Source organism: Falco cherrug, chromosome 9 (assembly GCF_023634085.1).
Source record: "Falco cherrug isolate bFalChe1 chromosome 9, bFalChe1.pri, whole genome shotgun sequence".
In the NCBI taxonomy this organism is placed as follows: domain Eukaryota; kingdom Metazoa; phylum Chordata; class Aves; order Falconiformes; family Falconidae; genus Falco; species Falco cherrug.
Window position 1 is genome coordinate 12411730 of NC_073705.1, and position 25772 is coordinate 12437501.

General features: G+C 57.6%; 2 protein-coding genes across 9 annotated transcripts; both read left to right on the forward strand.

The window, feature by feature from the left end:
• Nucleotides 1–921: 921 nt before the first annotated feature.
• On the forward strand, nucleotides 922–10152 carry LOC102059245 (anaphase-promoting complex subunit 2). Its single transcript, XM_055721133.1, has 13 exons — nucleotides 922–1410; nucleotides 2061–2674; nucleotides 3175–3307; nucleotides 4944–5118; nucleotides 5256–5375; nucleotides 5679–5796; nucleotides 5875–6053; nucleotides 6168–6309; nucleotides 6658–6733; nucleotides 7314–7517; nucleotides 8168–8297; nucleotides 8657–8892; nucleotides 9646–10152. Exons 1-13 carry the CDS (start codon nucleotides 937–939, stop codon nucleotides 9856–9858), a joined length of 2814 nt encoding a protein of 937 aa, XP_055577108.1. The 5' UTR covers nucleotides 922–936; the 3' UTR covers nucleotides 9859–10152.
• Nucleotides 10153–14453: 4301 nt separating this feature from the next.
• TOR4A (torsin family 4 member A) lies at nucleotides 14454–24176 on the forward strand. 8 transcript variants are annotated; one of them, XM_055720873.1, is made up of 2 exons: nucleotides 14454–14557; nucleotides 21313–24176. In XM_055720873.1, the coding sequence occupies exon 2, from the start codon at nucleotides 21348–21350 to the stop codon at nucleotides 22908–22910; it is 1563 nt and encodes a 520-aa protein (XP_055576848.1). In that variant the 5' UTR covers nucleotides 14454–14557; nucleotides 21313–21347; the 3' UTR covers nucleotides 22911–24176. The 8 variants fall into 8 exon arrangements, with proteins under 8 accessions (XP_055576848.1, XP_055576851.1, XP_027665318.2 ...); XM_055720876.1 differs by having other exon boundaries at nucleotides 14480–14557; nucleotides 21316–24176; XM_027809517.2 differs by lacking the exon at nucleotides 14454–14557 and adding an exon at nucleotides 16784–17425.
• Nucleotides 24177–25772: the final 1596 nt, after the last annotated feature.

Below are 25772 nucleotides of genomic sequence, written 5' to 3' on the forward strand. Positions count from 1 at the left end.
CGGTGGGATTGCTTCACTGTGGCAGGGAGCCACAGCGGCTGCCCTCAAGGGTGCGTTGTCTTGGTGAGCTCCAGAGGCCCCGGCACCACTGAGATGAAGGAGGGGGTCGGGTGGGATAGCGCCTGAGCTCCGCTGGTTAAGCATCGCGCCCCAGCCTGGGGATCAGGCAGTGGGTTTGGGGATGGCAATCCTGTCTCCGTTTGCTACCGTTCAGGCTTCCGTGGTCCTGCTTCCCAGGTGGGTTTTGCTCCTTGGGAGGAATGTGCTGGGGAAATCTGGCTTTTAATAACCACTTGCTTTCTGTGGAGCAAAGAATGAGTGTCCACGGCTCCAGGAGCCTTCCCCCTCCTCTGCTGGCTCCTGTGTGCCAGCCCGCGGGCACTGCAGCTGCTGGAACTGAGGTCCCAAAGGGCCACGCTTGAACCTCCGGAGCAGCCTGTAACCCCGGCTGCACTGCTGTGCGTCCAGGTGTACGAGAGGCCCGTGGAACACGGAAAGCAACTCCTATTTAACATACAGCCTTGTTTTTCAGTGCCTAAAGGCCTGCAAGTCCCACACTGCTGGCAGCCTTTGTGCAGCTGCCTGCAGCGGAGTGTGGCACTTACCCCCACCTTTTGTGCATTCAGGGTTTTGTTCTGTGGGTAAGAGCACATTTCCGTGTTTCCCCATGGCACTTCACTCAAGGCTGGTGCTGTTGTGGCAGCGGGAACTGTTACGAAGCTGAAAATATTCCTTGAGATGTAGGGGCTCTGGTAACAACCAAATGAACCCCTGTCTGTGAACACAGAGGGTGTGACTCCAGGGGAAGGCAGGAAAGTGAGAAAGCAGCTAATCCTAGATGGCAGCAGGCATGGAGGGAATTCGTGACCGAGAAGCCCCGGCAGAGCTGGCAGGACGCGCTGCCCTCCAGGCTGGTGGGGCGGGCAGGGCACCGGGATGCGCTCGGAACCCCCCGGGCCTGCGCGGCGGGGACATGAGGCACAAACCCGCACGAGCTCACGGCCCCGGGCCAATGCCGCCTCCGGACCCCGCAGCGATGGTCTGGGGATGCCCTTGGACCGGGATCCAGCAGCACCGAAGCGAAGCGCAGCCCCGGTCAGCGCCGGGAGGCGGCCACGCAGCCGCACCGCTCCGCTCCGCCTCCCGGCTCCGCCCGCAGCTCCAGGCCCCGGGCCTGCCGCCCTCCGCAGCCCCGCCGTGTGCCCCCGGGCCGCGGCCCCAGCCCAGCAGTGTGCCCCGCGGCCCCAGACCCGCCGTGTGCCCCCCGCCGCCCGGCCGGGCCCGGCCCTGCCCGCCCCGCCTCCTCTTCGGCGCGGCCCGGCCCGCATGGAGCCGCCGGCGGGCGCGGAGCTCTCGGCCGCCTGGAACACGCTCAGCACCGGCCTGGTGCCGCCCGCCGCCCTGGGGCTGGTGAGCGGGGCCGGGGGGCGGAGGGGCGGCCGGGGCTGCGGGGCTCCGCGCTCTGGGCCCTGTGGGCGCCTGAGGCGGGCCCGGCGCAGGCCCCGACCGCGCAGGCTTCCGCCCCCGGGGGGCTGAGGCGGCCCCGGCCCGGCCGGTCCCGGGGCTGTGGGGAGAAGCGGGCCCGGGGGCGCCTGGCGGGGGCGGCCTGTGGCTGCCGGGGACTGCGAGGGAGAGGCCGCGGCGGCCCAGGCGGCCCGTCAGGGCGGCCGGGGCAGGCTCGGGCCCGAGGGCTGGCAGTGGGGGCCCGGGGGCGGTGGGCAGCGAGGGCGGTGGGGGCCCGAGAGCGGTGGGTGCCCCCGGGTGCGGGCACTCGGGGCAGTGGGGGGCCCGGGGGCGGTGGGGGCCGAGAGCGGTGGGAGTCTGGGGCCGGTGGGGGCCCGAGGCCTGGCCATGGGGGCCCGGGGGCGGTGGGCAGTGAGGGCCGTGGGGGTCCCAGGGCGGTGGGCACCAAGGGCGGTGGGCATGGGGCTGTCAGCAGCGCAGCCCCCCGTGGGGCTCGGCGGAGCAGCGGGAGCTGCCAGGCGCCCTCTGAGCTCTGGGCCCCCCGGCACAGGCCCCCAAGGGGGGGTCTCCAGCTCGGTGCCCCCTCGGCTTTCCAGGCAGTCCCGCGGTCGGATGCTGCGCAGCCGCTGAAGGATGCGGAGCTGCGGGCAGCCCTGGACGTCCTGCGGCGTTACGACTTGCACTCGGTGGTGGAGGAGTGGTTCGTCGAGGTGCTGCAGATGGACCTTCAGGCAAACATAGCTCCCGAGTTCTGGAATGGCATCGGCCAGCATGAGAACACGGCTGAGGAGCCCCAGTGCTCCTCGCTCCTCCTGGACGCGTTTGGTCTCCTCAGGAGGCGCCTGGACCCCTACCTGAACAGCCTGGAGCTCCTGGAGAGGTGGACCGAGGCGGGCTTGCTGCTGGGGACGGGTGCCCAGACGCTGCAGGAGAAGGTCTACACCATGTTCAAGGCGATCCTCTTCTTCTCCACGACCAAATCCTTCCAGGAGATGATCCAGCAGTTCTACGGCCGCACGTTCAGGATATACATGCGGCAGTGGAAGAAAGGAGAAGAGGGAAGGAGCGAGCGTGAGAGCAGCATGAGCGAGGACAGTGATCCGGAGGAGGGCGGCGGAGACAGCGCGCTCTGCGCAGGGTGCAGCAGCAAGAGGGAGCAGTGCTGGTGCCCCAAAGCCATGGAGCAGTTTCAGCAGCTCAACGACATCCTGTACGTATGCTTACGGGGTGGTGGCTGTCACTCGCCAGGACCAGGCGGTCTGGACGGGGAGCAGTGGCGGGTTTTCTTCATTTCTGGAGATGGGAGGAGTTGCGCGTGAGGTCGGGCCGGGTCACAGTGATGGGTAGAGAACCTGACGCAGGGTGTCTGCAGGTGGCTGACGACTGGTGGTTGAACAGGAGGAGATCTTTAGAGAGAAAGTTCTTCTCCCTCGATACGACAATGCCTTCCTCTTGCGCTAAAGCCACCTGTCCAAAACGGGGCAAACTTTTCTACATGGAAAAGCTTTTGATAGCCAGAAAGTCACGTTCCTAAGGAAGATGGGGTAGCAGTCACGTCATATGCTATACACGCAGTGCGTCTGTGTGTCAGAGCATTTGCACTGAGGCCTGCATCTGTGGCGTGTCCGGGGCGGAAGGTGCCTTTGGGTAGCGGGGCTGTCTGTACTTGCTTGTGCCTTTGGTTCCATACACGGTGCATTGTCTCCGTAGCCGCCGACTGCATTTGCTGGAGAGAGTGAGCGCCGATGCGGTCACAACCATCTTGCACAGGATGATAGAAGAGAGGATGGAGCAGCGATGCAGGGGGGAGTACGAGCGCTCCTTCCTGAATGAGTTCCAGGAGGTAAGGCAGGCGTGCGGGCGGCAAGGGCCCTTCCTTTGGAGATGAGCAGCTGCTGCTGTTGGTGCTTTAGCAGCTCTGGCTAAAAGCAGATTCCACCTCAAAACCCCTTGGTCCTGGGCTGCGACTCCCAGCGCCCTTGGCAGAAGAGGTGGTTACAACTCTCAGTTTTGGTTTATGCTGGAGGGGACGGTTTGCTCTGGCCCGTGCGTGACGGACCCTTGTGTTTCACCCGGTGAGGGCCATAGCAGGAATTTCTGTGATTCCGTTTGACAAGCTACGAGAGCGTGCAGTGCCACCTGGCCTGCAGAGGACCCTCCTTCTGCGTAGGTGGGCCCATCGTTAGAATTTGTGTGGCCGTTTTCTGTCCTCTTCCCGATTTTTCAGCACCCATTTAAAACAGGCATCGGGAAAGTGAGACGATGGTCTGGCATTGATCTCACTGGTGGGCCATACACAGAATTAGAATCCTTCCTTGCGACGACCTGGTTGTTTTGCTGCTGCCTTAAACCAAGTTTGTGTTGGTCAGCGTACCCAGTGTGGCCTTCAAATAAAATTGGTCTCCGGGTTATGGCTCTTGCAGGATCCAGCCCTGGCTCCGCAGGTTGCCCTGCGCTCTTTGTTCCTGGAGGCGTGACCTTGCCTTTGCCTGTGTGGAAGCACAATGTGTGAAGTGAGGTTGCCGTGCAAACCAGGCGGCTCTCGGTGGTTGCCCCAGTTTCCTTGCTGTTTGCCGCGTCGGCTATTTCTGTCGTGTGCAAACATCGGCAGTCATTTTGTATTTGCTCCCCTTTAGTTGGTGTGCAGCCCTTTCTTTGCTGGAGCTTGTGTGAAAGAAAGGCTTTTGGGTGACCTGGAGATTGTTTGAGGACATTTTAAGGGCAGCAGGGAAAATGCAACCGCGTTCGGCTTGTCAGACGTAACTGAAGGTGCCCTTGCTCCCATCCCTTTGGGAAGGGCAGCGTGTTTGGCCACAGGACGCTGGAGCGTGTCAGAACTAGGAAGAGAGAATTTTAAGGCAAAAAGCATAAGCCTGGCAAAGCTACCGGCAAAACAGGAGAAGTCTGAGAAACAGCTTGCTAAAAGTACAAGTGAGAGACTCATCAGCAGTGGTCTGGAGAGTCAGTTGATAATCAGACTGTGACAGGAGCGCTCAGAGAAGATAACCTCACAGGAAAGAATGGGTTGGTTTGATAATGATTGTATTCCTTAGAATTGACTTTGCGTCATTTATAGTCCTTTCCTTTTCTCCTTCAGCATGCGTTATCAGCTTTCCACAGTCTTGCCCAGGTTGATGCCCAGGTGTTGTGTAGTTGTCAGGTTTGTCCTGTCTGCCGTTGTAACAGTCAGAACGTGTGCATTTCTTCAGTGCGTCCTTGGTGGAGTAGATAATTAAAAATGAGCTCAGCTGGTATTTGAGGTCTTGGTTTCAAGTGCCTGATTTTGGTTGATGGTGGGTCCTTGGGGTGGCTTGCTTGCTCTTGACGGCTTTCAGGAATCACCGAAATGTGTCACAGTCACAGCCGGTGTGGCAGGCAGTTTGCTCATTCATCTGCCTGTTGATAGGTGAAGTGTGGGACACAGCTGTGCATCCAGCTGTGGTGATCACCATCTCTGTGCTCCCCCTGTCCTTGTGCAGTGGATTGAGAAAGTGATCGGCTGGCTCAGCAGGGTTTTTCTGCAAGACGGTCCCTTGGCACGTTCCTCTGCAGAGGCTAGCAGCACCTTGAAGCGCTGGCGGTGCCACGTCCAAAGGTTCTTCTACCACAGCTACGCCAGCATGCGCATCGAAGAGCTCTTCAGCATTATTCGAGGTAGCTTTGAGCCATTCAGTCACTCGGACTTGGCTGGATGCACGATAGCTCGGCCTTCCTCTCCTGCGGTACCGCGCTGTCTCCTCTTGCCTTCCCCTGGAGCGTGGGGCTGCTTCTAATGGTGCCTTGGTTTGTAGATTTCCCAGAGTCCAAGCCCGCTGTGGAGGACCTCAAGTTCTGCCTGGAAAGGACTAATCAGAGGCATCAGCTGCTCAGCTCCCTGAAAAGCGCTCTGGAAACGCGACTTCTGCACCCTGGTGGGTACAACATCCCCGCGTGTGCCGTAACACTGTGGGGAGCCTGGGCATGAATGGGGATCTGGTGGGACCCCTCATCTGGCTTTGTGTTTGATGAGGGGGAGGCGGTCAGGCTGTGCACATTCGGGTGTGCCCGGGCAGCAGGAGCTGCTTAGATCTTTCTGCCTCGTTTTCAAAGGGGTGAGGAGCTGAGCGGGAAGTTTAGCTTTGTCAGGTGGAGCAGAGGGCTTGGAGCATCCAGGCTCCCTGCACCCAAGCTGCCTGTGCTCTGTGACTGTGAGTCCCTGTGCCCCTCTCCTGCAGGAGTCAACACGTCCGACATCATCACTCTGTATATCTCGGCCATCAAGGCACTGCGGGAGCTTGACCCCTCCATGGTTATCCTGGAGGTGGCCTGCGAGCCCATCAGGAAGTATCTGAGGTAGGAGGCTGGCGGGGCGGTCGTGGGCATCCCCTCTCCCTGCCCTTCACTCGCTCTGTTTCTCTTGCCTGTGGGCAGGACTCGGGAAGACACGGTGCGGAAGATTGTGGCCGGTCTCACAGGGGATGCGGAGGGCTCCGATCTTGCCAACGAGCTCTCGAAAGCTGACCCGGTGACCCTGGAGAACGGCCAGGAGAGTGACGATGACATCTCAGAACCGGGGGACTGGGTTCCTGACCCCGTTGACGCGGATCCAGGTTAGGTGCCAGGACCAGAAGTCTTGAGCAGCTCATTTGCTCATCCTCTAGAGCTGAGCTGAGCTGGGGCAGGTCTCTGATAGTCTGGCACTGTCGTCTGCTTGACCTCGCTAGGAAAATCCAGTTCCAAGCGTCGGTCCTCGGACATCATCAGCCTGCTGGTGAGCATCTATGGCAGCAAGGACCTGTTTATCAACGAATACCGCACGCTTCTGGCTGACCGGCTGCTCCATCAGTTCAACTACAACGCTGAGAGGTGAGGTGCAGGTGCCCAGCCTCGTCGCTTTCCATGGTAGAATCACCTGGTGAAGGTTGCTTCAGTTGTGGTCCTATGAGCAGCTGTTCGTCTTTGGCCATTTCCTCTGCAGCTCTGGGTCTGCATGTGGAATTTCACGTGCTCACCTCTTCTCAAGCTGCACCCTGCTCCATCCTGCACTTGGCTTGCACTGATCGGGCAGCATGTAGGTGACACCTTGCAAGGCTTCCTAGGAGGAGCACCCTTGTGCTAGAAGCTACCTGTTTTGGCTGCGTTGCAGGCGGCAGAGGCCAAGCCAGACCCGCCTCTCTGAGGGACCTGTGTCTGATCTGGTGTTTCTCTTACCAGGGAAATCCGCAACGTGGAGCTGCTGAAGCTGCGGTTTGGTGAAGCTCAGATGCACTATTGTGAAGTCATGTTAAAAGTATGGGGTTTACTTTTTAAATTCAAGTCCTGGGTGTTTGAACCCATTGTGAAAGAGGAGGGACTTGAGGAGGGACCCCAAAAGGGTTTTCTAGGAAAGCGGGGTTCCCAAAATCCCTGTGAGGGGGCTGGTGTGTGAGAGGCAGAAGTGTGTTCAAAATCTTGTCTGCTTTTTAAGCCCTTTGGGTTGGGTTGTCACCTCTGAGGAATGGTGGCTCTGGTGCTGTTGTCTCTCCTGCTCTTCCTGCCGTGCAGTATTCCAGCAGTGAAGAGCTGGGCTCCTCCAGCTCCTGTGGGGCTGGGACTCTGGCGTTTAATTCACTTGGAGCACTGTAGGAAGCACAGTTCTGGAGGGACTCCAGGCTAGTGTTGAGTGGAACAAGCCCTTTCTCAGCCCTCCCCACGACTGTTTCTGAGTGTGCAGCAGACTTTGATGCAGACACACATGACCTTGTCCTTTCCAGTGTCCCCATCGTCATTTGGAGACGATGCTAGTCCCCTTGTTTAAGCTTCCCCTTTAGTAAGGGTTAGCACTGACTTGGAAGAGAAGGAGCTGCCTTAGCTTCCTGTGCCTTTTCCAGGATATGGCTGACTCACGACGCATTAATGCCAACATTCGTGATGAGGAAGAGAAGCTTCCAGAGGAGGAGAGGCCACCGTTCAGCCTTGTTGCTGTTATCCTGTCAAGTGAGTTCTGGCCGCTGCTGAAAGAGGAGAAGCTGGAGCTTCCAGAGAAGGTCAAGGAAGCCATGGAAGCCTATTCCAAGAAGTATGAGAAATTAAAGGTGAGGCACCTTTAACCCTCCTTCAAAACCATGTATGCTGTTGAGACTTTGTTACATGGCGTGGTCTGTGCAAAGTCTGCTTTAACATCCCTTGGATTTTGGCTGCTGGTACACCCGTGCTGTTACGGTGGAATCGCGCAGTCCTTCAGCTTTGAATCGGGGGTTACAGCTGCCCCAGCTCAGCTGTTGCCTAATGGGGGGGGGTTCTCTTTATGGGGTGCCTGGGTCGTTGTGGTGATGGCAATTAGGGAAGAGAGTTTTCCTCGGCCTTCAAAGCAAGCAGGGCTGTTTTCACAGCAGTATGAGAAGAGATGGCGTGTGTTCCGAGGAAATGCTGCCCCAGAGGAATCTTTCTTTCCCATAGGAGTTTGTCCTGGGCAGCCCGTTTGGTCTTCCAGTGTTTCCTCAGCCTGTGCTTACCCTGCCAGGTCTGGATGACAACTTGTGCCGAGGAGGATGTTTCCCATGATGGGGTGGGGGCTGGCTGGTGGCAGTGCTGGGCGACGTGTGAGGAGGGGAGCAGCTTCAGCATCTGGCAGGGGCCTGGGGGTGCAGCTGGCCCTGGTGGCAGAGGGGCGTTTGCAGTAACGCAGCGCTTAGTGGCTCCTGTTGGCAGATGTGCCGTGAGCGGCTGCTTCCCCCTTTTGCAGGCCATGAGGACCCTGAACTGGAAGTACCACCTGGGCCTGGTGGACTTGGACGTGGAGCTGGCGGATCGCACCCTCTCCCTGTCCGTGTCCCCCGTGCACGCTGCCATCATTTTGCACTTCCAGACCAAGAGTGAGTGCTGCGGCAGAGACTCGGTGTCAACCCCTCGTGTCTGTGTGCTTCGCATGGCTGGGTGGGAGGGCCATGTTAGGGGGGTGGCTGGAGGCTCTGAGAGCTCTGGCAGCGGCACCAAGACCTGGCTCGTGGGCTTGGACCTACCAGAGGGCTCAGCAGGTCCCCAGCCACCCTCGGAGACGGCACGGAGCAGGGCCGCAGCTCAGAACCCGCTCCGCGGCCAGGCAGCCCCTGCGCACAGCTGCTTGCCGCTGGCACTGGCTCCCAGCCGTCCCCGTCCTCTCACCGAGTCGTGGCTGCTGGGGCTGGGTGGGCAGGTGTCCCGCTCTCTTCTCTGAGATCCGTGGGGTCTGCAGGTACGTGGACGCTGACGGAGCTGAGCGAAGTGCTCAAGGTGCCCGTGACGTCGCTGAAGCGTAAGATGACGCTGTGGCTGCAGCAGGGCGTCCTGCGCGAAGAGCCGCAAGGCATCTTCACTGTGATTGAGGAGGAGCAGAAGGACCAGGTGGAGAAGGTCGTTCTGATAGACAGCGACGAGGAGGGGGACTCTGCCATGGCCTCACAGGCTGACCAGAAAGAGGAAGAGCTGCAGGTACGCGCTTGTGCGTCTCGGCTGCTTGCGAAGCCGGCGGGACAATGCAAACATCCCGAGCTTTTGGTTTTGGGGAATCCGATTGAGACGAGGGCTTCAGTTTGCGCTTTGGATTTGCATTTTCCCCTGCAGGTGGCTCAGTGCAGCCTGACGGGTGTTGGAAGGGGCTGTCTCTTGGTAAACGCTCACTGGTGCAGGGGCTGGATCACAGCCTTCCCTCCAGGGAAGTGCCCGGCTGCTGAGCCACGCAGCCATTTGGGTATCTCGACCTCTGTTTTCTCAGTGTAAATAAAGAAAACCTCTGAGACAGGATTTCCTATTTAAAAGCAGCCGTAACTTTCTTGGATTCCCCCAAGCGGGGCTTCATGGCACTTAGGCTGCCAAAAAGGCTGCCCCGGCACTAACAGCTGGACCTTTGCCTTCTCTGCGTTGTGGTTCCTGGGCGCTTCCAGTGCTTTTCCTACCCGTGTGTCATGTGCGCGTGTTGTGCCGCTGGGCAACACGCAGGTGTCATACTGGTGTTTATCCACTGAGGGTCATGCACGGGCTGCACGTCAAATCCTGCTTTCTGGCTGGGTGTCCTGTTCTTGGATGTGTCCTCTTGAAAGGCCGCATGCTCCTGGCTGAGAGCAGAGCTCACAGCCACCTACTACAGCCCTGCTCCGCTTTTGGGATGGGGGATGCTCAAGCTCCCCTTTTCTTCACGGTGCAGATGCCAGCGTGATTTACTGTTGCTCGCGTGTCCCCCCGCAGCTGTTCTGGACGTACATCCAGGCCATGCTGACCAACCTCGAGAGCCTGTCCTTGGAGAGGATTCACAGCATGCTGAAGATGTTTGTGATGACAGGCCCGGTGGTTACCGAGATCGATCTACAAGAGCTGCAGGGTTTCCTGCACAAGAAGGTGCGGGACCAGCAGCTGATCTACTCAGGCAGTGTCTATCGCCTTCCCAAGAACTGCAACTAGACTGCGAGCGTCCCTGCCTTCCCCTCGGTGTCACTTCTCTGTGCCTGTGCTGGGTTCCTGCGTGCCACCCAGATCTCTGCACCCTGCTGGGAAGTTCCTCTGCTCTGGGGGTTTTCTGTGCCCTCTTCCCCAAAGCGGGTGTCCTTTTCCACACGGAGACAGCTCAGCAGCAGCCTGGGCTGTGCGCCCACAACTGCTGGGTCTGGGCCTGCTCCCCACGGTGCTTTTCCTCCGGTACGTGAGTGTCTGAGCCCACTTCACTGGGCAATAAAAGCCAGCAGTCGTCTTTTCTCAGACGGTACCAACTCTTTTTCTTTCCTCTCAGCCCGCCAGGCACTGTCTCCCCCTCATCGGGTCTCCGTCTGTGGTCCCGGGAGGTTTTGGGAGGGGGGCTGTTGGCTCCACTTGCTGTCTGGGTCTCTGTGTGCGGCTAAAGCAGCATCCTGCAGCTGGCTGTGATGAGCGAGACCCTGCACAAAAGCAAGTGTTTGTGCCATCTCCTGTGGCTGACGTGGGAGGAAGATGCAGGATCCGCTCACCCTTGCTTGGGACTCCTAAACTGTGGGGCACGATCGTTTTGTGGGATGAAGAACGCTTTGGATGGAGGAGGCGTAGCAGTTCTTCAGGGCAAGCTGTTCAGTCCCAGCGGAGAAGTAAGTGGGTTCTGGCAGCGGTGGGATTGCTTCACTGTGGCAGGGAGCCACAGCGGCTGCCCTCAAGGGTGCGTTGTCTTGGTGAGCTCCAGAGGCCCCGGCACCACTGAGATGAAGGAGGGGGTCGGGTGGGATAGCGCCTGAGCTCCGCTGGTTAAGCATCGCGCCCCAGCCTGGGGATCAGGCAGTGGGTTTGGGGATGGCAATCCTGTCTCCGTTTGCTACCGTTCAGGCTTCCGTGGTCCTGCTTCCCAGGTGGGTTTTGCTCCTTGGGAGGAATGTGCTGGGGAAATCTGGCTTTTAATAACCACTTGCTTTCTGTGGAGCAAAGAATGAGTGTCCACGGCTCCAGGAGCCTTCCCCCTCCTCTGCTGGCTCCTGTGTGCCAGCCCGCGGGCACTGCAGCTGCTGGAACTGAGGTCCCAAAGGGCCACGCTTGAACCTCCGGAGCAGCCTGTAACCCCGGCTGCACTGCTGTGCGTCCAGGTGCACGAGAGGCCCGTGGAACACGGAAAGCAACTCCTATTTAACATACAGCCTTGTTGACGCTCACCTGCCACTAAATAAATCAAAGCAGCCCAGAAGTGTCTGGGCTCCATCCAAAACTTCTTGCCATGGGAAGGCGAGATGGAGGAAGACATGGGCAGCCTGTGCAGATATCCCTTGAGGAATCCTCTTCTCTGTATGTGCTGCAGGTGCAGAGCCCCAGGGCTGCGTTTGGCAGCTTCTCTTGTTTTGTTTTACTCTTTCAGGAAAGAAAACTGTTTGAGCATGTGGAAGTATCTGGAAAGGCAGGCAGCCGCAGGGTCAGTGTCTGCCAGCCACAGGAGCTGGAGCTGCGCGGGGTGTGCCATGGCACGTCCCACTCCACGCTTCGTGGCTGTCCATTGAATGTCTGGGCACGCTGCGGCTGCGACGGCGCGGGCAAATGGCTCTTTTTGATCTTTTGAGATCAAAGGAACCACCAGCATTGCAGCGGGGCTGCTGGCAGCCAGGGCTGTCCCTGGCCACTGGTGCAGGCAGGGCCGGCTGCTGGGGCAGGGATGGTGGCTGTGAGTGACGCCAGGGCCCTGGCCAGTTCTGCTGTGCTTGTAGATGCAAAAATATTTCTTTATCTATGAGCACAGGTGGATATATTCCTCACCCCGCAAGGCAGGCTGCTGCGGCGCAGTGAGTGTGCCCTAGCCATACCCCATCCCCGGCAGCGCTCCCAGCCTCCCCGTGATGAGATGTGGGGCACATCCAGCCCTCCCCACCGTGCCCAAAGCTCTGCCGGTGCTGGGGGGGTCAGGGTGGGGAAGGGATGGGATGAGCACCTTTCCTGCCCTGACTTTTCCCAGCTGCCTTGATGCTGCCCCTGTGGGATGTGATGAGTTTGGCCATTCTGAGCGGGAGGGCGAGTGTCTCTGCTGCGGAGGGGACCCGGAGTTGTTTCCCTCCCCACGGAAGGTCCTGGCGTGGCTGAGCTGGAGCCACCAGCTGAGCATGGTCTTTTCAAAGTATTAGAATAGGAAAAAATTTGGTTTAATGAACACTTTAGCTTTTGTGGAATGTAAAAGCCTTAAAATTAATTGAAACAAGCTGGAAAGGCAATTTTTCAGCCTGAACAGAGGAAGCTGGGGAGAAGTAAGGGCTTTGTGCTCTTCCCTGTGCCATTTGCCATGCAGCTGCATCGCTTCCAGCTAGAGCTACATGTGCTGGCTGGGGCAAAGCCCTGCCCAGGGCAAAGCCCTGCCCCAGGTCCCTCACTTTTGCAAATCGCTTCCACTTTTAGAGGAAAGAAAAAAAAAACTATCGCTCAAATGCACGGAAAACCCCATTTCTTTACTCCTTAGATGCTTGGAAATGGCTTCAGTTCCTCTGGGGTGTTTTACCAACGCCCTTGTTGCATGGCATAAATCCTTCCTGTGGACACCCCTTTATGGGGGAGCGTGTCACAATGATTCTCCCTGATTGCCGCTTGTGAAATGAGTCAACATTTATGGCACCGGGGGGACGCTGACTGCGGGACGCCGCGTAGGTGGCTGTCCCACCCGCCGCAGAGGAGTGGCTGCGGGCACTCGCTGCTCTCCATCTTCACCAAATTACTTCCCAAGTTTTCCATTTTTCTCCCCATATTTTCTACTTTTTTCCCAAGGGAAGAAGCAGTGTGAACACGAAGCCTCCGAGGTGCAGCCGTGTGTGCCACAGGTCCCTGCCCTCTCCGCTTGCCCACCCAGCACCCTTCCCATTGCCGCCCTGGCACTGAGCCCAGCCGGCGCCTCACGGCTTGACCGCAGCCTTCACCGAGGCCAGCACATGAGGGGGCGAAGCTGCCAAGCCCATCTTTCGTTGTATTTTCCCCTTTTTTAATGGTTTTACTGAGGTGGGGATGGAGCTCAGCTGGAGGAGGAAGCAGCAGCGGATTTAAATTGGGGGTTAGACGCTGTCATCTGGACCAGCGCCCCTTGAGTGGCTTTAAAAAAAATAAATTAGATAAAATTCCACACTTTCCTTCAAAAAGAGCAGTCGCCCTCATTTGCCGTGGTCTATTTATAAACTGTTTAGAAGGGCCATGATAACCTAAGCAGGATGCGGCGTCCCTACAGGGGACATTCCCCGGCCCACAGATAAACTGTTTGGGTTATTTAGGATGTGTTAAAGCAGGGCTGCTTATGAAGGCTGGAATTCTTTGCGAGGGGTGAGATTGGGAAGAGCGCAGGGTCTGGCTCCACGGCTCTGGGACAGCATCCTGCCCGGGGAATTGCTGATCTGCTGCCGGTTTGACGCTGAGGGACCTTGCTTCTTGCTGATACGCCGCCAGGTTTAGGATGCAGGAGGGCTGGCGGTGTGGAGAAGCCCCGGGGCTGGAGCAGCGGTAGAGGATTCAGGGCAGATCAACGCAAGGTGGGTGATATAAAAGGAAAAAAAACATCCAACAGCCCAGGCCATCGCTAGTGTGGCGGCTCAATGCTCAGAAGAAGGACATGTGGCTCTGGAAATGATGCTGCGGGGCTGGATCCTGCACGTGGTGCTCCCAGGGGATGCTGCCTGCCAGCTGCTTGGGAAGCCCCATGCAAGGAAGCTGCTGCCTACCATGGATCAGATTATTTTATTTTAACTTTTATTCTTTTTGGGGGGCTGCAGGGAGGGCTGGCTCTGAGTTTGGGGTCTGTGGGGCTGCTCAGGGGTTTCTGTGTCCTCACCCTGGTGCCATTTCCCCTTCTCTCACTTGGTTTCAGGGCCACCTGCCTGCTCCCTGCCTGCTCCAAGCTTTGCATCCATGGGGTGTATTTCTGATCTCTACATCCGTTTTCCTGGCAGTTCCAAGCCCGAGACCTTTTTGGCGGCCTTTAGCTGCTTTTTTTGATGGATTTCCTCCTTTTTTGCAAAGTTTCTCCAGGCAAGGCCAGCACTGTGGGTGTGGGACCCTCCGTCCTGGAGCTGCTGGTGCTCACCCTGGATCTGTTCTGGGATGTGGGCACCCATAGCTTCCCTGCAAAGGGACCTGCTGGCCCTGCGGGGGTTCGTTCACCTTGTTCTGACTTCCCAGGGGAGCAGAGGGGCTTGGGGTGCACGTGTCAGGGATGCAGCTGCTGCTCATCAGCCCTGGAGGTATTTTGGCTACACAGGCGATGTGCCAAAAAAAATATGCAGGAAAACCCTAACATTGTCTCTAAGTTGGTGCCCAGCAGCAAGGGACCATGCAGGCGCCCCAACCTCCGGCGACGCTTTCTGGTGGGTACCAGTATCGGGGGGTGCCCGTCACCCGTGGGTACCCAAACCAGTGGGTACAGGTTGGTAACTGGTACCACAATCTTGGCTCGGAGGTGGCCGTTCCCCTGTCCCCGGGGCTTTCTTGCCCCTTTTCCCCCCGAGGTGCGCCGTGGTGGGGCAGAGCTGTGGGAGAGGCTGTGTTTGCGCAGGATTTGCATTCGTGGCTGCAGGAAGGGCCGTGGCCCCGCAGCCGCTCGGCCCGATCCCCAGCCACCATTTCCTCCCTGCCTGGGGCCCGGCGCGGGGCTCCGGCACCGGCAGGGACACGGGACAGGGCTTGTGGCCCCAAGGTGAGTGGAGGGGACTGGGGTTGGCAGGAGAGAGGGCCCCAACCCCCCCCCCCCACCGCTGCACTGTACAGACCTACCCCATCGCGCTGCCCCATTGCATGCATACAGCCCCCCGGGTGCATGGCCCCAGTGCACAGGGGTGCCCCTCCCCCATAGCTGCATTGTCCCCCTGCACCCCCCTGCCACTGCCACCCTGCCTGTGCATGTCCCCGCCATTGCACAGCCCCCCCATGTACACAGCCCACTCCATTGCATGTGGGGGTCCCCCCAGGCACTGCTCCCCCATTGCATTGCTCCCCACACAGCACCCACCCCACTATGTTGTCCCCCACATACAGACGCCCCCCGTTGCATTGTCACCATGCCAACATGTGCCTGCCCCCCCAGGATGTCCCCTCCCCATGGCACGGCAGCTTGTTCCCTCTACTTTGGGGTGCCAGAGGTCCCCAAAGCCCCCTGGGGGGGATGCGGCCCCCACACCAGGGCCGCGGCAGGGGCAGCAGCAGCACGAGGAGGTATTTTGGCCAGGAACACCAGCAGCAGCCAGTTTCTACAGTCCTGTCCCCCTTCTCCCTGCCTGCCCGATGGGTCACACTGGAGGGATGTCCCCACATGGGACACCTCTTGGTGCCAGTGATGCCCCTGCCCCGTCCTCCCGCTCCCCCCAGGTGCCCCCCTGGCTTTCTTGGCAGCCACCCCAGACTGAGCCAAGGATTTGGGAGGCTGGTTAGCGTTGGCACCAGGACAGCATCCCCAGCTGCCAGCGCCAGCCCTGCAGCACCCTGCATCCATCACCTGTCACCTGCACGGGCACCCCATGGCTGTGTGTGGCCCCCGGCACAGGCTGGTGGTGGCCACGCTGCCCCGCTGAGGTCCCCACGTGCCATCGAGCTCCCCCAGCACCACCAGGGTCCCACACAGGTTGCTCCCACGTCCCCACTGTAACCAAGAGCTTGTCACCGTCTGCTCTGGCCATGGCCCCCGCCAGCTCTCTGTCCCCACAGCTGGGGAGGGGTTTAGCAATGCCATTTCCCAGGCAGGGTAAGCATCCCTGGAAGCATTGCTTCGAGCCCTGCTTCCACTCTCCCTTGCCTTCCTGCTGCATTTCCGAGGCTGCTTGCCCCCCATGCCCCCCCCCCAGCTGCCCAAGGGGCGCTGGGGATGGCTCACGCTCCTTCCCAGTTTCAGCAATAAATTTTTTTCTGGGCTGTTAGGGTTTGCTCACGGCCCTTGGGTGGTGGCTGGGAGCTTCTTGCTCCTCTGATTGCTTGGGGGGGCATTGCTTTTCTTTTTCTTAAATGGTTTTCAACCATGCTGCTTGTGGGAATATCTTCCTTCACAAAAATCTGAATTAGCCAGAAAAACATTTATTTTCATGGCTACTCCTGAAATCCCTGCCCAAGCTCCTCCGGAGGGGACCTCCAGCTTGGGGTCAGCCCTGCCGGGCTTCCCAACCCAGAGAGCAGCTCCCAGCTTTTCCATGCCAGTGGCTGTCCTGCAGCTGAGCTCCTCTGCCTTCGTGACACAAATCCCCACATTTGCAAGGATTTGTTAGGCAAATCTTCCCTTGCCACAGTGGAGGCACGTCCGGCCACCCAGCACAGGGTCAGGGAGACTTTGCATGTCTGGGCTGCAGGGATCCTGCTCGGAGCATCCCCTTCCCACGGAGATGCTGGGACCTTGATATGTATCACAGCCAGGGTGGGATCTGCACTGCGATGATCCAAAACACCCCAAATTGGTGGGTTTTTTTCTTTATTTTTAGCCCTGGGCAGCTGTTCTCACAGGGAGCGGGTTCCAGCTGGGGGTTTATCCAACAATAGGAGCTTGAAAGACTGGCAAGAGGTGGCATTGCTGCTCTGGCTTTGCCAAATGGGCTTGCTTTTTGGGAGAAAAGCTTTGGCCGGATTGTGCAAGTGCAGGTGGGAGGTGTCGGGGCAGGTTCATTAGGGCTAAAGGAAAGCTGAGCTGCAGGTGGAGGCGAGGCGGAGCTGCTGTGATGAGCCCTTGCACTGCCAGGTACAGAAAAAACTCCGCTGCTTCCTCCTCCTCACAATGCAGCTGGTGGAAGAAGTAAGTGGTTTTTCCCCAGGGAGTTTTTGTGCAGCGAGGGCTCGGGGTGCCCGCGCCGTCCCTGGCAGAGGTCAGTCCTGCAGCAGCTGTGCGGCCTGGCCCGGCCACCCCCATGTCCCACTGCCGTGGGGCTGGGGGCTGCCAAGGGGCCAAAAGCCACCGCAGGGTTGGGGTGGCTGGGGCAGAGGAGCTGCTGTGGTGCAGGAGCCTGCCCAGGGACAGACAAATAACTCCTCTGGACTTGCTGTTTTTTTCCAGACTCACTGTTTATTTATGGACTCACCATTTTTTCCCCAGATTCACTTAATTTTCTGCCCTCCCTGTTTTCCCTGCTGACAAGGTCCCTCATCCCCAAGCTGCACCAGCTCTGGGACAGCCCCGATAACCTCCCAAAGCATCACCGCTTCGACCTTTGTTGGTGACGGGCTCCCAGCTAATTACACCACAGAGGGTGGGGATGTTTTGCCTGAACTTTGGGCTTTCGAGGCTGCGCGGGTGATGAGCTCATCCCGCTGCCCCATCCCCATCCTGCTGCGGACACCTGGGATTCGTGTTTCTTTGCACGATGCCACCGTGACGGCAGCCACCGAGGAGGGCTTTGAGCAAGAGAGGGGAGAGAAGACGGGGAGAAGGAAGTGCCGCTGCCAGCCACTCCTCCTCACCATTTCCTCTCTGCGGTTGGGTTTTTATACGGATAAGGGGGGCCAGAGGAGCAGCTGGCCTGTCCAAGGCCGGGGGCTGGGCTCGGCAGCCGAAGAGGAACGCCGGCAGTCGGCCTCAAGGAAGACGCTGTGGGTAACTGCGCTTGGTTCGGCTCCCCCATCCTGCCCCCCACCCCGCGGAGGGTCACTGGGGCACCCCTCGGCTTCGGCCACTTCAAGCTCCATCCCCACCACCACCTCCTGCTGGTCCCAATGGACCCTTCCCACCAAAAAACACCCCAGTTTTGTGGGGACCCTCCTGTTCCTGCCGGTTTTGGATGCTCCAGGCTCTTTCCCTGCGCTTGCTGCCCTTCCCAATTGGTCTCGGTCTTTGGAGCTTGGTAAAATGTTTGAGCTGGGAGGGAGGCTGGCAGGGCTTGGTGGCAAGCAGGCTCTCGGGGCAACACGGGTGGCTTTTGCATTGCTTGGCTGTCACCTTTGTGCTGGGTTTTTGGGGAGGGTGAGTGCCTGTAGACCCCGAGCTCAAGCCGTGAAGCAAACCATGTGTCTCAGCTTGTTTCTGAGCAGTGTTTGTGGGGAGCTGCAATGCGGAGTGCCAGGGCTGTGCCCTGCACCGGGGCCGTGCTGGACTCTGCCAGCAGCCAGGATTTTTGCTCCCAGCCACGGAAACCCTTCAATCCACAGCCCCTGCTGCCAGGGGCTGTTTTGCTCCACATGCCCCCTGTAAATGTTCAGTTTTGGTCAGATGGGGTTGGATTTCAGCTGGGATGGGGGATCAGCTTTTGGAATTTTCCAGCTATTCCCTTTTCCCAGCACCTTTGCTAACCCAAAGAGCCTGAGTCTGGGGGGCAGCTCCCTCCTCTCCGACGCCATCCTTGGGATTCAGCAGCCGGCACTTTAACTGGGGACACGTTTCTCTGGCTGCTGTCGGCCCATGTCTCCTGCAAACTGGGCACTGTCTACCCATGAACATCATCTGCCCGGGGGCTGCCCCTCCCCAGTCCTGTCCCAGTTCCCTCCCAGCTGCCTCTGACTGCTGCACAGGCTGGTCTGTTGTGGAAACCTTGTTTTGGCAGGAGCAGGGTCATGCACAAAGGCAAATGTTGGGGAAGAGCTGAAGGAGGAAGGCTGGAGGTTTCTCAGCAGAGCTAAAAGCAAGCCTTCCTGCCGTGCGGCTGGAGCGGGCGCAGAGCAGCAACTAACGGTGTTTGCACAAGCACTTGTGATGCTGCAGGCTGCATGGCCGGGTTCTTTTTCCTATCGTTTTTGCCAAACATCTAATTAAGCTGCTGAATGCCCATCTCTGCAGGCTGGCAGCGCTGCTGGGCTAGCACAGCTGCCTGCCCTGGCCCCAGTCTGGTGTTGAGCAAGCGGGGGCTGCTCTCACAAAATTTGAGTCCTATGTAAATACCAGCAGGTATTAGGAACTGAGTCATGGTATTAATGGGATTATTATATGCGTGACTGGACAGATTTCTTGCTGAGGATGGGATTTGGTCCCTACACCCTGCCTCACTCGGCTCATCTGGAGGGCTGGGCATCCCATGCTGGTGGGATGGATGTGCTGTTTGGGCTCTCAGCTTTTGGGAAAGAAGGTCTTAAGCATCTCCCAGCTAATAGCGCTCAGTCCTTGCTGTTTTCCACCAGCTTCCCCGCACGAACACAGCAGTGGTCAGAGAGCTGGCTCTGGGTGCAAGGAGCTGAGCCACTTCATGCTTCAGCCAGGGCTAGGGGCAGGGTGGGATGGCAGCCTGCTGTGTGCCGGCAGCATCCCCAGGGGAGCGTTTGGGATGTCTAGTATTTCCCTGCCCGTGTCCTTCTGATCCTTAAGCCTTTTCCCATGAACTCCCACAGCTTCCCCCCGGCATTCAATCAGCCCCCTCTATACCTGCTTGGGTTTGGGGCTGAGAGAGCTTCACCGTGCGTTTGCACTGATGTGTGTTACAGCCAGGAGGGCTGTCCTGGCCCCAGGCTGAGCTCTGCCATGTCCCCGCTCCCTGGGGACTGTGTCTGTGCCAGTCTGCGCTGCACAGGCTGCTTCCCAGCAGCTCTGGGAACAGCCAACCTTTTGGGGACCTTCTGGCACTGTGTGAGCAGTGCAAAGCATGCAAGATGAAGAGAAGCAAAGGTGTGACCCCAGGGTGGTGTGGGGACAACCTGGGGCTCCCTGGCATCCCTGGTAGCAGTGGGCCCCTAGGCCTCCTGCCAAACGCTGTCTCTGTGCCTGTTTGCAGGAATCTCATCCAACTGGTTTTGCTCTGGGCACGGCCAAAGCCTGCAAATGGTCAGCAATTAGTACTCGGGGCTAATTGCTGCACAGCAGTAGCTCGTCCAGCAATTAGTGCTGGGCTGGCCCCAGCTCCTTCCCACAAGGAGCCGGCTGCCAGCACATGGAGTAGCAGTCAGCTTGTCCCCGAGGCGGGGGTGAAGGCTTTGCTTGGCATGTCCCGGCACTTCGGAGGGGCCGGGGAAGGAGCAGGGTGAAGCGAGGAGACGCCTGGGAGCGTTTCCCTGTGACTCCCCACGCAGCATCCCCGGCCGCCCTTTTGCTCGCTATGTGCCGGCGGGCGGCCGCCTGCGTCAGCCTCATGGCAGGGGAAGTAAAACCTTCGCTGGAGCGTGACATTTTGCAGGTTGGTGACTTCCTGCTGAGCCGAAGCGAGTTAATAACAAACCTTTCGGGAACCTCCTCCTCCTCCTCACTAGGGATGTGGTGCTTTAAGCCAGACCTATGCTTGATTTTCTTGGGCAGCTGGTGAAAGCGGCTTGCCTTGCTCTGCCCATGCTGCCTTCCTGCTCTCGGGGCTGGCGATGTCACGGCAGCAAACTGTCCCTTGCGTCAGCGCTGCCGCAGTCCAGAGGCGGTGGGGAAATGCCCTCCCACCATGACACAGCTTCTGCCACCACTGCCTTCGTGTCAGGCAGGGATGGATCCGTCCCTGGCACTGTGGCAAGTGGAGGTGGTCGTGCACGGGGTCCTGCGCCGTGTGGCTGCATCCAGGGCTGGAGGTCTGTGTTCTTGTGGCGGCTTGCCCCCTGAATCCGTACCTCTTGTCATCGCATCCCACTGCTGGAACACGGCCTCTCCTCTTCTTCCTAGTTCACTGACTGAGGTTTGCCCATGCGTTCTCCATCCAGAAGGTTATTCCCAGGGATGCTCACGTCCCTGCGCTCTCCTGCGTGGCTCCGGGGTCTTGTGTGGGAACGGCACAGCATCTGCCACGTGTCTGGGGTGTGAGTGCATGGGCACACGGGGCAGGGAAGGACTGTGGGGGTAGGAGGGTCGGGGTGCTGTGGGGCAGCCCCGCTCCTCTCCCCACAGCTGTGTGCTGCTGGCAGGCTTAGTCACAGCTGTGCCCCTTCTCTGCAACCTGTTTGAGCGCCTCCTGCCCTGGGGCAGCCTGGGGACACTGCCCTCGCCTCCTCCCCCTGCCAGCAGTGCCTGGCACTGCCTGGCATACCCGTCGGCTGGGAAGAATCCCCCCAGGGAGATGCTGTGCCACCACAACCTGCGTGGCAAGAGCGTTTTCATAGTAGGTTACTCCCATGCACGCTCCCACACCCCGCAGCAGCTGTGCAGGTGGCTGTTCCTGTAGGAGTGTGTACGTGTGTGTGCACGTGTGCAGGTGCGGAGGGGTGGGTTTGCGTCCTGCTTAAATCCAGCAGATGTAAGGAAATAGGACTGGGAAGCTCAGTTCGGAGCATGGGTCGGTCTGCCGGGGGCTCCCCAGCTCTGGCTTCAGCCAGCTCTGAGATTTCCTTCTATATGTGAAGGCAGGATTGGTTTTGTGATATACATCAATTTGCATTTATTTACACTGAATTTCATCCATAGTTTTGCACATCTAGAGCATCTTCCAGAAAATCAGCTTAGGTCTGAAAGTCTCACTGCCACCTTACCATTGCCAATTGCTACAGATAATGGTTCTGTCTGTTAGAAAGTGGGATATCTGTCTAATCTGTTATTGGTCACTTTCTGGTCTTACAAATTGATTTTACTTTGTTTTGCTTTTCACAAAGAAGATGATGTGAATGGGCTGTAAGAACCAGACGAGATGGATGGAGAGCTGCCCTCTGCTGAGGTGGATGGGGAGGTGTCCTCTGCTGCGGAGGGAGGAGAGGTGCCCAGTGTGGAGAGCGATACCGAAGGAGAGGTGCCCTGTGCGGAGAGCAGTGCAGGAGGAGAGATGCCTGGGGCTGAGACCAACACAAAAGAAGAGGCACCTTGTGCTGAGAGCAGTGCGGAAGGAGAGATGCCCGGGGCTGACAGTGACAGAGAAGGGGAAATGCCCTGTGCTGAGAGTGATGCAAAAGGAGAGGCATCTTGCTATGAAACCGATGGGGAAGAAGTACTGGAAGCTGAAATCCCTGCTGCTTCAAAGAAAATGTCTTCTATTTCTTCTCCCTTGCGGGCAATCATCCGCTTGCGACGACGATACCAGCTGCAAAAGAAAAGCCGCCTGCATTTAGAGCTCTCTCGAGAAAAGTCTTCAGAGCTTGTCCATACAAGGCTGCTTCAAAGGCAACTTTCCTTGAACCGAACTAGCCTGTACGGCCCTTCCATGTCCTTCTTTAATGAGGCAGGCTTAGAAACTTCCCGGTACTTTACCTTTGACACATCTGTGGAGCAGTATGCAATGAAAAAATGCAGGCAGAAAAAGAACCGCAGAAAATCTAGGATAGTCCTGTATCCAGATAAAACAAAAAGATACCTTCCAACAGAGGAGAAAAGCAAGGCAAAACGCTGCCTCCTCTTACTCATTGTCATTATCTTCTTCCAGATTCTCAATGCAATAGAGAACCTGGATGATAACCTCCAAAAATATGACCTAGATGGTTTGGAAAAAACAATGCACCGGGAAGTATTTGGGCAGAAGGTTGCTGTGGAAAGTATTATGGAATTACTGAAAGACTATCTGGCTACCCACATACACAACAAGCCTCTAGTAATCTCTTTAAATGGCCCGACAGGAGTTGGAAAGAGTCATGTTGGCTGGCTGCTGGCCAAACACTTTCGGTCTGTCATGGACAATGACTTTGTGCTTCAGTACTTTGTTATGCACCACTGCCCCAGTGGGGTGGCTCCTCTTACTTGTGAAATAGATTTGTCTCGGAAGATTTCTGACATGGTTACAAGAGCAGAAATAGAAGAGAAGATACCATTGTTTATTCTGGATGAGGTTGAACTCATGTCTCCGGTCCTGCTGGACACTCTCAGCCGATTCTTTGAACCCAATCAAACTAATGAGTTCCTCAATGCCATCTACATTTTAATAAGCAACATAGGAGGTGGTGAAATAGCTAAGTTTGTTATCCAGAATGCATCTGCTGAGCTTCTGCATCAGCAAAGGGGAGCTGAAGAACTGCTCAGCATCATCCAGCCTGTACTGATTGATGCCCACCCTCTCTGGAAGTCTGCAGACATCATCCCGTTTGTTCTTCTGGAGAAAACTCACGTCATAAACTGCTTCCTAGAGGAAATGAGGAGGGAAGGGCTGTATCCCGACCAGAAGCACATCGAAAATTTAGCGAGTCAGCTCAGTTACTACACTACAGGGGACAAGGAGTATTCCAGCATGGGCTGCAAGCAGGTTGTGGCCAAAGTCAACCTGCTGTAGTGATTCACTGCAGAGACCGAGTCCTGCTCTTAGGATTTGCAAAATTCTGGGTTTATGGAGGAGTAGGTGACAGCAGGCTGTGGTCCCAGCGTCCTTTCTCAGCCCTGCACTGGCTCTGCTGGGGTCAAGGTAGAGGGATGGCAGCCTGGGCTCCTCTGCAACGTGGTCTCTGGTCTCCTCCAGATGCTTCACTTGTTCCTCATGTTGCATGAATAAGCCAGGGGCAACGAAGCCCAAGCAGTCTCCCATTAATTGTGAGATGTTTTGTTTGTTCCTCTCACGCTCACTTGGGATACTTGTCATTGAGGAGCTGTGAGATGAGAACAGACGCTGTGGGATATAAACAGGAGGGGGAAATAGTGACTGGGTTACTGTCCCTGCAGTACACGTAGCTGTGTCTCACTCCTCCTCCAGGCTCACAGCCTTCAGGTCTTTGCTTTGCTTGGTCCTGCCTGGTGGTACATGGAGCAGAGACAGTGCTGTACGCCTGGGAGAACTGGGGGAATTTGTGGCTCCTGACCCCCCAAACACCCAGGCAGTCAGAGCTCTGCTTTCCCCAGCTCCTGTGTGGCCACGTGCTCCAGACTGCTTTTTGGACCTGTTCCCGAGCTGTTGCTCTTCTGAGCTCATACCTGAGCTCACCTTTGGCACCTCCAGTGACATTTCTGCCCCGCAAGTCTGTTTGGGCTCGTCTTGAAGACTGTTCAGCTGTGCCAGCCAGTGCAGAAATAACAGACGGATTGTTTCAGGTCTGGTGGTGGCAGCTCTTCCTGAGAGCTCTTCTGCTTTGTGCTTCTGGGTACAGTTCACCACACTCCTTATCTAGAAAGCCCAAAATAGCAACTGACAAGATATTAAGCAGCACACACTGGAAAAGACAGTTTGGGCTGTCTGGGCCGAGTGCAGTGGGAATCCTGGGCTTGTTCCCAGTCCTGCGAGGCCAAGAAGAGGTTCTTTGCCCCCGAGACCCTGGGGAGAGCGTGCTGCCTGGAAGCACCTGAGGGAAAGCACGTGTCCTTGTTTGAGCAGGCAAACGGGGCAGGTATTTATGATGTTGCTTTTTCAGGTTTTGGTTTTGTACCTAAATCTCCTTCTACAATTTGTTGTGAATTATCATATACGTAATCCTATGGAAGTTTGCACTGGCTGTTTGACTTGCCTCTTTCTAATTGTTGGTCTCCAAAGACTTCCATCACAAACTCCTGCTTCCAGAACTATTGTCAGGAATAAATCCAAACTATCCTGAATAAAATCCTTCTAAGTACATTTCCTTTATTTGATTGAAATGCGATTTCCCTCCCAAATTTATCTTCTGGGCCGACGTAGCTGCACTGCCATGCCTGTGCTTCTTGGTGACTTGGATCGGGAGCGAAGGCTACAGCTTTGCTGCGTGTTTCTTGCAGTCCACCTCGATGCGGGGGGTGTGTGTGCAGCTCCTCAAGGTATGCTCATGGTAAGCCCCATCCAAAACCCACAGAGTGCAGCAAAGGCTGTGTGCCACACAGCTCCTGCACCCCCCAGAGCTGCACAGGGGGGGCTGGGCTGGAGACTGGGTAAGTGTGTCCTTGGCTGAGATGATGCTGGGCTGGAAAGCCTGTCCATGGTTTCTCCTCTTGAAATTATCCAGTAGAGAAGCCCATGTTGGCAGAACTCCCCCATGGCACCAGAAGAGCCCCCTGAGCTGGGGGACACGCGGTTCCCAACACCTGTACCCCTTTCCCTCCCAAAGAAGCTTGGCTTTGAGTTGCAGAACAAAATGCTGGGGCTGCTGGGGGAAGGGGGCAGCCTGGGGTGACGCAGCATGTAAGCAAGTTGGCAGGCGAAGGTGTCACCTGTGGTGTACCCCGGGGTGAGTGTGCACCCCAGCATGGTGCTGCAGACCCACCCCTGGCTTCCTGGCCCCTGCTCCATCCCAGGGTCATTTCTTTTCCATGCTGGAGTTGGAGATGCGCCCCCTGTGCTGTGCGTGGTTCCTGACAGATAACCCTGCACTGTGCCTTGTGCCCATGCGTGGACTGATGCTGCTCCCTCCCACCCAGCCTCAGGGACCGCCAGGCACATGCTTGTCCCTGTCACATCAACTGGCAGTGGATGGCACCGGGGATCGTGCCTGCGGGTGCTCAGGTGGGATGCTATCTGCGGGAACCTTGATGTCTGGACAAAGTGGGCTGCTGAGATATGGAAACAGCAAAGTCCTGCCTGCTGGCATCGGCACTGACGCACCCGCTGCCTTTGGTGGTGTCTCTCCTAGCACCCATGGGTGTTGCCCAAGTCCCTGCTCAGCTGCAGGGCTCCATTGTTTTGCAGCCAGCCTCTGGGACTGGGGCAGTGACCCTGCTCTGCTTGGTGCCCACAGCCCCGGTCACCTGTAGGAATGTCATCAGGCACAACCTTCCGTCCAGCCTCTTCCATTTTCCAGCTGCAGGAGGATCCTTAGTGGTTCCTGCGAAAGGGCTGAAAGCTGGAGACCACTTGACCCTCAAACTGGTCCTACACGCAAGCTGGGAGGCTTTTCTTTTGTACAGACGCTGATAATGAACGGCTTTCATGAAGCTTGTGGGCTTGGAGCACTCCAGGCAGGAACGCCGTGGCCAGGTTTCCCAGGGCACTCCTGTGCCAGGGACGTGGCTGCCTGCTCCGTGTGGCCCGGGGCTCTGAGGCTGCAAACGGGCTGTGCCCTGTGTTTCTGCATGGACATGGCCTGTCTCCAACCAGAGGAAGGTGAGTGCATGGACACGTTCTGCATGAGCTCTGGCTAACTTCAGCTGCCTCCAGGAAAAGAGGTTCGTCTTTAAATATTCCTAAAAAGGAGCTAATCCCAGCTGCCTCCGTTAATCAAGGTGAGCCTGTCTAAAGCCGCCT